The sequence below is a fragment of the Ochlerotatus camptorhynchus genome, unplaced genomic scaffold, assembly GCF_037179485.1.
Source record: "Ochlerotatus camptorhynchus isolate MF236.1 unplaced genomic scaffold, CSIRO-AGI_Acam_v1.1 ptg000383l, whole genome shotgun sequence".
Lineage (NCBI taxonomy): Eukaryota > Metazoa > Arthropoda > Insecta > Diptera > Culicidae > Ochlerotatus > Ochlerotatus camptorhynchus.
In genome coordinates, this window is record NW_027040870.1 from 1,374,088 (window position 1) to 1,388,342 (window position 14,255).

Consider the following 14,255-nt stretch of genomic DNA (forward strand, 5'->3'; position numbering starts at 1 on the left):
TTCGCCTTGACCTGGTTCCAGGTCAAATTTCTGTCAGCTTGCTTCATCTCCTTGTTGAGGCTCTGCCGCTATGAGCCTCTAGATCTGACTCTGCTGCGTTGTGCTGCTTAATTCAAATCCAGCGCTCATGTCAATTCATGCTCAACATTCGAGATCCAGTTGTGAGGCCACCTGGTTCGAATTATATATCGCAGACATTAGTTTTTGAAGATCAGCAGCTTTTGAGCTCCGTAGATACGCACCATGTCTCGGCGTCATATAACAACACAGATGTCACAATCGAGTTGGAAATTCGGCGTTTGGTGCGTTGAATAAACCATTTAGTCAAGGTTATTTTTCACAAAGATGGCGCTGTTCCATGGGTAGGAAATAATAATAATCCCCATATAGATATTTTGAAAAGTGAAAATAATACGCTTTCGATGCAAGTGAACGACAACCTAATAATTCTCGGTTTGTCGTTAAGTTTTTTTTCCGATACATTTTTTACCCGCTGTTCTACCAGAGAGTCAAAAATTAAAATTCAGAGTCAAAATATTCGAATTTGGGAGAGAAAATTCTCTCTCACGAGCTCAATCTCTCAACATGCCGTGTATTTTGATGACACGCGATTTGTGATTTTCCTCTCACAGACTTCAGAGTAGAATACCTGGCACTGTAAAAGTTGTTGATACCCTTATGTATGCACTTATATCTGAAGTCCTTAATTTTTTGCATACTCGGCACAAAAAATACTTTCGAAGCCCCGCGCATTCATAAAAACGACGGGAAATCCTGTTAGGATGTGCATCAAAAAGCATGTATAGAGGTACCAGACATGTTTTGCAGTGTCAGGTACTATATTTTGTAGTCTGAAAAGGATTTCTAGGTTTTTCGACTACACTATCCTCTGTGAACAACTAACGGAAAACAGATTATGCGTAATTTCCGATATATATCACAGCAACAGCAGTGACATCTGATGGAAAATGAATGCAGAAGCTTGACTTACAAACGCCATGATCTTTGAACCATGAAGAATTCAACATTATCAACCTTATGTGCTACTTTTCCAAATGTTTATTTTTTCTCAAAGGCACTTTTACACATTTCGATCATTCACGACATGTCCAGGGTTGAGATTTGAACGTATGACTTCCGCCGGGACTGTTTCCCCAAATGGTTTAATATTAACCTATTGAGAATTAAAAACACTTTTCTCCTTAATTACTTTGGAATTCTGTACACATGGGATTCTCTCCTTAAGCTCACAAGAAACTTCCCGTGCCATTCTTCTCGTTCCTTGCAATTCTCTTCGGAATTTCCATGAAAATAATAAAAAATACTCCATAGAATTCCTTTAGTATTCTCAAAATATTCACCAAAATTCTCCTCCTCAGGATTCCTAGTTTGTGTAGACTATAAGGGGCCTCAAGGAGCCTTATACCAAGCCGGAGGCGGCGGGTTCGATTCCCAATCCGGTCGACGGAATCCTTCGGGTTGGACATTTTCTCGACTTCCCTGGTCATTGTGCTTGCCGCACCAATATACAAATTCATGCATTGGTATTGGCATCGAAAGCTCTCAATTAATAACTGTGGAAGTGCATTAAGAACACTAAGAAAAGAGCACGCAATAAGCTTGAGATGCGAATAAGAAGAAGAAGAATTAGACTAGAATAGACTAGACTAGAAAATTTCTTCAGGAATACTCCTAAGTCTATTTTTTTAACTATCATCAGAAAACCCTTTAAATTCTTCTTATAATTCTCTTTGAATTCTCGTCAAAATTCTCTAAGAATTATCCGTAAAATTCACATGCTATCGTCATCATGATCCTCATGAAATCCTCCTCAAAATCTCTTAGGAATTGTCATTGAAATTAATTTGACAACTCTCATGGAATTATTCTAATAATTTCCTAGGAATCACATTTTGAGTATTTTTCTCAGTCTCATATTTCAAAAGAATTCTTTTTTCTGGTTGTTGAAGTTTTTATAAACCACAAACCTCGACAAAATAATAATTTAATGCTCATTATAAATATCAAAGCCGCCGAATCTTGGATTTTTTTTTTCAATCTCATTTTTAAGATTTCTGTTACTAGATTACGAAGTGTGCAAATATTGTCTTACTTCGGGATCTCCAACTTTTTTCCATAGAACTCATTTGTACCAAGTTTAAGATATCTCAAACAATTCCGTAATTCAATCCCTCTCATTCTTTACAATACGGTCTAATGATCCATTCAGTTCAATTGCATTTAGCCTTACTTACCGATCAGGCTAAGGCCTTGTTGTCCTCTGCTGTCCGAAGAAGTCGTCTCCACTCTACTCGATCCATGGCCACAGTTCGCCAGCCTCGTAGTCTGCGAAGGGTCCGCAGGTCACCTTCTACTTGGTCGATCCACCTTGCCCGCTGCGCGCCTCTTCTTCTTGTTCCTGTTGGGTCGCTTTCTAGAACCATTTTCACTGGGTCGTCGTACGGCATTCTTACGACGTGCCCAGCCCACCGTAGTCGCCCAATTTTTGCAATGTGGACGATGGATGGTTCTCCCAGCAGCTGGTGCAATTCGTGGTTCATTCGCCTCCTCCACGTTCCGTCATCCATCTGCACTCCACCGTAGATGGTACGCAACACCTTCCGTTCGAAAACACCAAGGGCGCGTTGGTCCTCCACGAGCATAGTCCAGGTCTCGTGCCCGTAAAGGACCACCGGTCTAATCAGCGTCTTGTAGACAGTCAACTTCGTGCGGCGGCGAATTTTATTCGACCGGAGCGTCCTCCGGAGTCCAAAGTAGGCACGATTCCCTGCCATAATGCGTCTTTGAATTTCTCTGCTGGTATCATTTTGGGCGGTCACCAGTGAGCCCAAATACACGAACTCATCGACCACCTCGATTTCGTCACCGTCAATCTGAACTCGGAGTGGGAGGCTAACATTGTCTTCCCTAGAACCTCTTCCTTTCATGTATTTTGTCTTTGATGCGTTGATGGCAAGTCCAATCCGTCTAGCTTCAGCCTTCAGTCTGATGTACGTTTCCGCCATCGTCTCAAAGTTCCGTGCCATAATGTCAATGTCATCGGCGAAGCCAAGGAGCTGGATGGACTTCCTGAATATCGTGCCACTCGTGTCTATCCCAGCTCTTCTGATCACACCTTCTAACGCGATGTTGAACAGCAGACACGAAAGTCCATCACCCTGCCGTAACCCCCTTCGAGATTCAAAGGGACTCGAGAGTGTCTCCGATACTCGAACAACGCACATCACTCGATCCATCGTCGCCTTGACCAATCGCGTCAGTTTATCCGGAAGTCCGTACTCGTGCATAATGTGATGTGTGGGCACGTTGTATTCGCGGCATTTCTGCAGAACCTGCCGAACCGCGAAAATTTGGTCCGTATTAGCGCGGGCACCCATGAATCCCGCCTGGTATTGCCCCACGAACTCTCTTGCATATGGTGACAGACGGCGGCATATAATTTGGGAGAGTATCTTGTAGGCGGCGCTCAGCAGTGTGATCGCGCGATAGTTGCAGCAATCCAACTTGTCGCCCTTTTTGTAGATTGGGCATACGACACCTTCCATCCACTCCTCCGGTAATATCTCCTCCTCCCAAATCTTGGCAATTACCCAGTGCAGCGCTCTAGCCAGTGCTTCACCACCGTATTTTAATAGCTCACTTGGTAGTTGATCTACACCAGTTGCTTTGTTGTTCTTCAGCCGATCGATCTCCTCCTCAACTTCTTGAAGATCAGGGGCCGGTAGCCTGTCGTCTTCTGCGCGTGCTCCAAGGTCTGTTGCCGTGCCACCTTCGTTTTCTGCTGCTTCACCGTTGAGGTGCTCGTCAATCACCTCACACTCGTTCGTGAGAAGGTTACCGTCCAAGTCCTTACACATATCGGTTTGCGGCACGTAGCCTTTGCGTGAACTATTTAGCTTCTCGTAGAACTTCCGTGTGTCGTTTACGCGGTACAGATTTTCCATCGCCTCGCGATCTCGGTCTTCCTGCTGACGCTTCTTCCTTCGGAAAACCGAGTTTTGTCTGTTCCGCGCTTGTCTGTATCGCTCCACATTCAATCTCGTGCGGTGTTGCAGCATTCTCGCCCGTGCTGCATTCTTCTCCTCTATTAACAGTTTCCATTCGCCGTCAAACCAGTCATTTCTTCGGTCCGGGATTTCAGCACCTAGTGCCGCTGCAGCAGTACTACCTATGGCTGAACGGATGTCCCTCCAGCCATCTTCAAGAGAAGCTGCGCCAAGCTGCTCTTCCGTGGGTAGTGCAACTTCCAGCTGCTTCGCGTAGTCCTGGGCAACTCCGGCGTCCCGTAGTTGCTCAATGTTGGGTCGCGGCGTTCGACTTCGACGTGTGTTATGCATTTAGCCTAGTGACCTTAAAAATGACTCAGTTTGAATTTTGGGGCTTTGTAAACTTTTGATGTCTCAAGGTTAGAAAAGGGATGCAAATTGATTTGTCTAAGCATCTCCTACGTAAATAAGTATTTACTTTCTGTATATATTATATTTATATTAGCTCCACATTCGAGGATCACTTTCAGTTGACACGCTAGACTGCCAGATCCATAATGGATCAAAACATCGTAAAGATCAATGGATCAATATCAGACTTAAAGTGAACATTTTATACAATAGATAAGGAGATGAAAGTATAGAATTGATAGTTTCGTTGTAGAACGGCAGTGTGAAAATTGTATATCGAATTAGATCGAGCATTCCCTTTAACAAACTCATCCGTTGATGAGTGGCGGTGAGGGAAAATCGCTGATGGATGTTGTACGTTTCTGGTCATTTCTACTATAGAACCAGAATAAAAGCTATGACAAAAGGTCAAATGGACAGACTGACGAAATGGAGAAAAGCTTGAATGGACAAAAGGTCGAACTTTCGAGCACTTAAAATTGGACTGTTCAGTAGCTTTTAGCTGACAAAGAACTACTAAAGTTACAAATAAGGAGTTAACTCCTAGTGGCGTGACTGAAATAACTGACGAGCATTTTCCCACGGAGTGTTCAATAGCTTTCATCTGTCAAATAACTGCTCATGTTTTTTTGCGACCTTTTATTCTTTTAAATTTATTGCGACCTTAAAATCCTTCAAATACAATGGCCGCATGGATTCTCTTCTTGGATGAGAAGGCACCTCTTCTGTGGGCAAGTACAGGTTCAGTGCTATCAGTTGTGCTATATCCGGTACCAAAGGTAAATCAACATCATCAGCCGAGCTTGACTTTTTTTTCCTCTGTTCGGGACCTAACACCACTGCGACCAGTAACTTGATCTATTGTAGTATATCCCGTGTCCTTAGTTCAGTGCATGTCGTATTACTCCATCACTATTGAGAAATGATGAAGTATTCGATTTTTTTTACAGTTGTCATTCTTGCATTTATTGCAAGGATCCGACTCTTCAATGTATACCCTTCGAAGTTCGGAGTATTCAGAAATATTACACTCGGCCCTCCGGGTTTCCGTTCGAAATTCTATTTCAAGCCATTAAGAGGCTGTACCTCTCTTTTTTGAACGGGTTTCATCAAAAAAATAAATGTTTCTATCAAAGATGACTTTACCTTTCCATAGGTACCGTTGGATAAAGAGTCATAAATTGTTGAGATATTGCTAAAAATCTTACACTACTTCTTGATTCCAAATTCGTCATACGAGTTTCAATTCCGTCCTAACGCATTGAAACGCCATTAGATTTTCCGCCATTAGATTTTTGATGGTAGAAAGTGTGGATTCGCTAGGAGCACTTCTTTTGTTATGAGAGCAATGAGTGTAAATATTCTTACAATGTGCTCTAATAGCCTTTGTGTTTTTGACGTTTTTTAAATCGAGAGAATGGACTTAAATAGAATCGTTCAGCAAAATATGATTGACTCACTAATAGAGGCAGATGTCACATAACATCTCAGTGCTGCAAATGCTCAAATTCAATTGCAAAGATTGGACGAAAATGAGAATAGTTTCGATTCACTATCAAAGGGACCTCATTCGAATAGATGATTTCGATCTGTTTCGTCAATTGCGTAATCGTAAGCATGGATCATCATCAATTGAGAACCGAAGAGAACGATATGTTTTACATTAGCAGCACTTGACATCGACGACTCATGTCATGTCTGCACGATCAACAACAGTAGACGTGTAAAAACTGTTATGCTTGAGATATTTCTTTAGCTAAAATTATTTCGGTAGAATCTAAATAGATCTTCTTAATCTCCAACATTTTTTGCAATTTTTAACTCGATTCTTCCACATTGCCATTCAATTGTTCATGGTTGAACACAAGTCGAGTTTTTGATTACCTTTCCTATTCTTATAATACTCATTAGCCGTATTGCACGAGTACTTCGGACGGGACTAGTTTATGTCGATCCCCATCAAGCGAACCGTCTTTGATTGAAACTACAATGCAACAATAGCATGGATGCTTCCTATGGATTCATTTGGACTTACTTGGTGAGATCGTATCTGATTTTATTTATTTAAACTAAATTTACATGATTCTCTTAAATTTGGCAAATTCTTAATGGAGTTTTCTCCACACATCCCATTTTTTGTGTATTTGAAATCATAATTGAACGCCAAATGTCTGCACATTTTTGAACATGTGGTGGAACATTACTGTAATTCATATATATTAAAACATTATATTATATACTGGGGGGAGGGGCAACCTAAGAGAATCAAAGGATTTGTTGACTGAACGAAGGTTTGTGGATTTGCCAGTCCCTTGTCACGTGATTACAGATGGCCATCTGGTCGTTTTGTCTTCCAAAGGTCTTCAATGAAGCTGATTCACCCTGCTGCAACAAACCATCAGGCAGAACTTTACAACCGGTAAAGTATCTGCAGACATTGGTAATCCTTGCACTGATGGTGGGTTCCATTCACATCACATCACACCTTTCCTATTCTTATAATAAATTCAATATTCCAAACAACTATTCGGAAACGTTTTGAATATCTATTACAATTTCTGTCCGACTCCGGAAACGAACCAGCCCAGGGCTGAAAGTCTCCTTAATAAAGCTATAAAAAAAATTCTGTCCTGACACTTTGGTATCACTTGATAATATTCCATCATTAATCACAATAAAGAAATTAATTTGAATAGTTCAACATCGTACGGAATTTGATGTTTAATGGACTAAACACGAATTAAAATCTTACATCTATTTTATTAACGTTCAGTTGAGTCCCGAATGACAATAATAACTGAAAGGGACCACATCCAATATACCAATATTATTAAATAAACTAATATTAACAACTATTCAATACTACTATTCAAATGGCACTTTTGAGAGATAGTTATGCTTTTTTTTCTAATCATAACAGTTCACGGAGTTCAAAAACCATCATCACAATATATTTTTCCTGACTACTGCAAATAAAGATGTTAAACGCAGTCAATCCATTTGATTTGTTTAAAATCTAAGTCTTAATTTAACCCACTGGACCCCTCGATCATTGAACCTTCAGCTTGATCCAGTCAAAGATACCGATAGGCGAGGAAAGAAAAAAAATGGGATGCTTCATATCACGTCATCCACCCAGTAGATACATATACCTACCTATCTACTCGCAGCAGCAGCTAAAGAGAGAGAGCTCCTCTTCCACTATCAACCTGCGAGCAACTTTATCCGCGTGTTGAAAACCCGTTATCAGTTCCAGCTCTGAACGTCTACGTGTACAGTAGTATATAGTAGGTATTATCCATCCACACACGGTTAGTCGTCGAGACATGTGGAATTAGTAATATTTAGGAAATTCCTTTTCACAGTTCGAACGTCGAAAGTTTAGTGGTACATCGTATGTGTCGTCGGCGCCGTGGGTAACTCGAATTTTCTCCCCATTTCTCGCGGTTCGCTAACGACGAGTTTTTGAATCGAATCCCATTCATGTCTATTTTTACGTTTGTCAAAACAATAATAAAAATTTCTTATTACCAGCCATCGGACTGGAAGTGTTTGTGACTGGAGTGTTTTCTCATTAGCAGCAAAATTCAGCTGATGTTCATCCACCGGGAGTGGCTCTGTGTGCGTCTCACTGAACAACAGTATGAATTATTTATTGACACTCATTAATACGTGAAACCGTTGTATTCATGACGCGTGCTAACTGGTATTGTATGTATAAGATATGTATCGAAGAAAAACGTGAAGTGAAGATTCTCGATAGCAGAGTAAAACGCAAAGTATAATCAAAACCAATTGAGCGAAAATTGTGCAGCATTGTATGCGTCTACAAAACCCACACAATAGTGGGGTGAGCACGGTGTGGCGAATAAACTAAAGAAAACGACGAGACGGAGAAGAAAAGGTGTGATTAGCTTGCAACTTTACGTATTGCCTGATTTGTTTGCGGTCTACACTAGAACTACATACCGCACTACTACTACTACTGATACTAACAGCTAGAAGTGTATCCAAGTGTGAGCAGTGTGTGTACAGCTCAAGTGCAAGTGTGCATTGTCTCAACCGTGGAATAATACGTTTAAAGTTGTGTTTTCCCTGGGGCTTGACCTATTGGAACTAGTGATTGTTAACGATTCACTTGCGGCCGGAAAACGAGCAGATCAGCTGTTCGAATAGCATCAAATGAAGTCATCAAATAAATTTTCGGTTTCAGATAAAATTAAAATCTGGACATCAAGGGTAAGAAATCATGATTTTTTTCTTTTTTCCTGTCAAATATTATCCTACACATTTTGTGAGTAACTGTTATTTATCATTTCCCTCCACAATAACTACCGTTTTCGCCTCATTAGCTTTTGAACAAATAATCAAATGTTGTCACCATAACTTCCACGCAGAACACAAACAGTCCCCGAGTAAACAACATTTGTGACATATCATCTTCATATGCTAGCATATATGAGCAGTACTCATAATGCAAGCAATGCTACAGTCTCAATATTCTGTCACTGCCTGCAACCTCCTTTCTCAAGTTTTTTCTTGCTTCTCGGGTTTTCTCATTTTCTCCAGTTGAAAAGAAACTTTTCAGTAACTCTGAAATACCCTCTACAACATGCACTAGGTAAACAAACAAACAAACAGAGGCCCGGCTGCTACACCAAGTACGAACTAACTCTAATAGCGCCGAAAGTGTCATTATACACGGTACATTAATACTTGCACCGAATAAATACGGAACACGGCTTGTCGGTGGCATCCAGCACACAGGAAGCACAAGAATCCCTGTCTCTCGAGTTTGCATACATCAAGAAGACTACACTGACACGCTTCCCAGGATCAGAAAACTATCTCATGCAAAATTGAAACAAAGTTTTTTGCTTGTTCTTATCGGAAACTTTGTCTGTCATCGTCTTACACCTGATGCAACAGTTTACTTTGTGTGCTTTTCGGGGGAGACTTTGAAAAGTTTTGATTGCATATTTAGGATATTGCATTCCTTATAGTACGTTCAGACTATTGTTGATATCATGTAATATAGGCTGTCTTGCAATGAGCACTCATACGTCAAATTTTCGCTGGAAATCGTAGGTACGACTTTTGATATCAAGATAGTCTATATTACATGAGGTCAGCGATAGTCTGAACGTACTATTAGGCGCTAGCTTGCACATGATAATATTTACGTACCCTTAAATCGAGTTTGCTTGCTATCGTTCTAAAAAAGTGGTTTTAAGACATGAAGCTCAAGTGGAGGTACTGGGCAAAGGTTTTATATCCTAGACAAATGGTAAGTTATAAATTCCCTGTTGTCGTTGTCGTAGGCGCCGTCGTATTCGCCGTCGTAGTCGCTGTCGTAATCGCCTTAGGCAGTATCGTTAGTATATTTAAAATTAACCATCAACCGCTGAAACTATATGAATTATAGCGTATTTATGTTGTTCATCACACACCGAGAACGTAATTTAATTGTAATAGCTTGTTTAACCAGGGTTTAAACAATCGTCACGTCGGTCATCGCTTGTTATGATTGCCTGAACAATGCGTAAAGAGCAAATCGAAACATTGAACGTCGCGTGAAAGTGGAACTTAATAAAGGCCTAAGTACTCTTTCGTAGCTTTTAGTTATAGGATTCGAAAGATCGTCGGTTCCAGTGGCTTGCTTACTGAGCAGAAAAACTCGGTCCAGGTCCTTTCATATTAAAAATGTATGGTAAGATCGCTTGTTTATCGTGTATTTTGTAAAACTTTTCGTTGTCGTTGGTGCCGGGTCTGAATAGTTATAACAACTTGAATAACGGTATAATGTGATATGAGGGACTCGGTGGCCTTAGAGCAACCGTTTTTGCTTACTGAGCAGAACATCATGAGTCTAATCTTAAGACCATCCACATTCAAGATTCGTCAATCGTTTTATTTGTTAACATGACTACATGGTAATAACAGCAACTCGATGATTAAAAATGAGCTGGTCTGCCTAGTTGTGTCAAATGTTTTTGCTTACTGAGCAGAAAACCGTGGGTTCAATCCCAAGCTCCTTCGCGTTAAACGATCGTTAGGACATCAATAATTCAGCTTATCGTTTACCAAAACGAACCCTGCTGCAAACCCAACCCTATTACCTAATATCCCAGTGATTCCTCGTGGAAGTGCAGAGGTGTTCTCGGCTTTCATCAAAGCGAGTGTCACGTCAACAAATTTCCTACCCATTCCTTTCTTGACTTGTGTTCGGGCGCGGGCGGCGCTGGTATTGCCTAGTTTTGGATCACCAGTTTTTACACATTGAGGATGATTGCTAATCCCAAGCATCGTCTATTGGTTCTCTGTGTAATTACAACTGGTCTTGCAATAACAGAGTTGATACCAGGGGCGGTCAATCATGCTCATGCTATCGTTTTAAAAAAGTAGTTTTAAATCAAATTCAATTTTCAAACTTCGTATAATAATCACATCATTCGAAGTGTTTTTTTTTTTAATTTCGTTTCCAACAAGGAAAATGAAATATGACGACTACCAAGTCTTAGAGGATTTGTTCCTACCATGACACTATTTCCTTTTAACAACAAAAACTTTTCAAATTGTCAATTGAGGAGGAGGGGCGAGTGAGTTAGCGTTATGTACTTTAAGAGGGAAGGGAGTCTTGTTAAGCGTTACATAGGAGAGAGAAGGTGTTCAAAACCCGGATTTTTTTTTGCTTTACGTAATTTGAGAGCCTTACCTTACAAGAAGAGGTTGCAAAGTATGTGTTTGACAAATAAAAAATGTCAACAAGCATGAGAACATTCATTCACTTGCGGGAACACCACACAAACAAAACAGCAGTTTTATAGTATTTGCGTGACACTTATAATACATTTCTCCATATTAATACCAATTCAAATATGTCAAATAATGTTTTTTGATTCCTTGTAGAGCCTAAGAATCATGATGGGTGATATACCCTTTTACTTCAAGTATTCTAGAGCACAAATATCGAATACTGTTGCGCAAGGAATCAAACATATCTCCAAATGACAAAATGACAAGCGATGTCAGAAGTGGAAAGCAATAATGATATAATCTTCTTCCTTTTTTCTCATGACAAGCAGCCCGTGAGACACCGCTCACTCAGGGCGTTAGAAGGAAACTAGCAAATTGTTGGCAAGCTGCTTCACGAAGTAAAGTTGAAGATGATACACGTGTGTTTATGGGATTTTTTGGTTATGTCTTTTCTCGATTCAGATCAAGCTATTTCCTCATCCATGTATATTGCAACAAAGCAGACAAGCAATATATCATTATCCTTCTACCGCTCCGATCGAGTTGTGTTACAGAGTGAGTTTGTCATGGTTGTCGTAGCAACCGTTTTGTCTGTATCGTTGGTTGCTTTATGTGTTTGGATTCACTGCTGTTGTGACATCGCTCATGAAATTGGAACTCCCTGTTTGCTGCACTGCAGCAAACGTGAAGTTCTAGATTAATTTTTATTTATTCTGTGGGAGCTGATATTTGTGCTCTTGAAATTTTGAGGTTATAGTAATATCAATCAGAAATAACGTTTCCACAGCTATAAAATAAAATAATGATTCTTTTTACGAAATTCTCACTCAGCTGTTATTAACGTATGCAACCGTGAGCGGCTCAGCTTGAACAAATAATCACTGTGGAATCATCCACACTCAGTCTTGTAAGCGGTCACCGTGGTCGACACATTTTCTGTGATAATCGACTGCCTATGCTTCCGAAACTTGCAAAACAAGCTATCGAATCAGGGGAAACATGTCAGAAGGGTCTAACTCGAAACGTAAACAATGAATTGGATCGTCGATTTCTTACGAATGACAACACACCGACTCAAACTAACTAAATCTTCAGACAGAACAATGTTTGTTCTATGAGCTGGTGTAGTCAGATTCCGTGGATGTGTGGTCATTCAAGAGAAATCGACGTTCAAATTCATTGTTTACGTTTCGAGTTATACCCTTCTGACATGTTTCCCCTGAAATTACAGTACCAAACTAAATGTCATATGACAGGCTCTGTTATACGACACTGTCGCCGAAGACCGCCACGAATGTAAGTATTTTAGTTTTTATCATAATAACAGCTGCTGATGTTGTGCTTGCGTGAATTCTGAAAATAGCAAGCAACGATGTCCTAGTAATAACATATCTGATCAGAAATGGTTTAATTTAGACGGAATTGAGGAATTAGAACGAAATCACCCAACCGGGAAATCCGAGAAAAAACCTGGAATTCGGATTTACCGGGAAAAATGCGGGAAAACCCAAATCGCACAGGGAAAAATCATTCCGAGTAACAACTTAGGATTTCATTAGGACATTAGATGATTGGTCCAGAGATAAATAAATAATTAGTTAATTAATCAATTAAGGTACACAATATTAGTCATGACATCGTAGAATACCTTGGTTAGTCTGTAAAACATAAAGATTGGAATCCATAGCTCTCACTATAAAGTCATGAGTTCAAATCCAACCGGGATGTGTCCCGAATGATCCAAGAGTGTTAAAAAGACTATATAAAAAATAAAGATCTGAACTCCAGGTATTGTGGAAAACCTTATAATCCAAACCAATGATGGTATGGGGCTTCACAAAGGTTTACCCATTATATCATTAAGTCGAATTATCGTATACCGAATTCGTATTTAGTTTGGAGAACTTCAAGAACAAATATCCGGGATGATTTAGATGCAACAATGCTGTTTTAAGCACAATTATTAATATTAAATGATGTTATGAGCCGCAGTGAAGTACAAAATGCTCAAAAATTATGAGTGGAAATCGAACAAGATTTCGATCAAGCTGTAAAATATCTCCAGGAAATTTTTGAGAATATGTGTGTTTTATCCTCTAACCCTAACCCAGCTGGGAGCGTTGGACAAATAGAACTGCGAACAATTTGATCAAATCTAATGCTCCGTAATGCCTTTATGTCGCGAAAATCAGTACTTTAAAAAAGATAACAAGGCGTCCTCAACAAGTTTTACGAAAAGGATGTATTAATGTCCACAACAGGTACAGCAAAACATCACATAGACGCCCTTATTCGCACTATCTATTCAGAGAGCCACCGCAGCCAACTGAAGCATGAACCGGGTACCCACAATACCCGCGGCAACAGTCAGCAAACGATGCTCTATATTGTTGGAGCTGCCTCCCTGATGTCGGAAGCATTGGTACTCAGAACGGAAAACAAATCAAGGGAAAAACCTTTTCTTGCAACTAAAATCTCTGATCATGCCTTCCTTTAGAAGGGAAGTAAAACCATTGCTCCACGGTCCATGAGTTGATAGGTCGATAGGTTGGGTCCAGTTGTGGGAGCTGCCTTCCTGCCGTCGATAGCATAGTATAGAAAACAAGATCGACGGAAAACAGGGAAAAAAACATCGATGCATTTCGTGAGTCTACCCCTGTAGATGGATGTTTCGGGATGAAAATTCTCGGGATTTTGACATTTTCAGGAATTCGTGATTCCCGGGATTTTTTTTTAAATACCGTGATGTTGTGCATCCTAGGATTTTTTTTGTTTTGAATGACTTTTGCTCCTTATACGTAATTCTTGGCTTATCTGGAAGTGGGATTTGGAGTCGTGAATATTTTCGTGAGTAGTGTCTAATGAATTTATATTTATCTCTTCCCTTCGTTTAGATTTGTCATTGAAAGTATGGCACATTTTTTTATGATCTTGAAAAATATAATCTAGCAGTGAAGCGAAGCGTAAAAACGCCGGTAAATTTGTCTAATTACGTATATTTTTCGAAGATAAAGGGTGATACGGTCAAAATTTGGTCAATATCAACTTGACGTATTTCTTTCAATTTTGCATTTAAAAAAC

At 40.0% G+C, this 14,255-nt stretch overlaps 2 protein-coding genes across 5 annotated transcripts in view; both read left to right on the forward strand.

Annotated features, from left to right (window-relative positions):
• The window catches only part of LOC135710451 (active breakpoint cluster region-related protein), a 190,615-nt gene that overhangs the window by 47,814 nt on the left and 128,546 nt on the right, over positions 1-14,255 (forward strand). For 2 of the 4 annotated variants that reach the window (XM_065233027.1, XM_065233026.1), the window contains exon 2: positions 7,953-8,657. The exons of the other annotated variants lie outside the window; for them this stretch is intronic. In XM_065233027.1, the coding sequence (XP_065089099.1) occupies positions 8,601-8,657 (57 nt within the window). In that variant the 5' untranslated portion in view covers positions 7,953-8,600. The remainder of the gene's footprint in view (positions 1-7,952; positions 8,658-14,255) is intronic. 4 annotated transcript variants of the gene reach the window in all.
• The window catches only part of LOC135710460 (uncharacterized), a 189,751-nt gene that overhangs the window by 3,518 nt on the left and 171,978 nt on the right, over positions 1-14,255 (forward strand). The window lies entirely within an intron of this gene.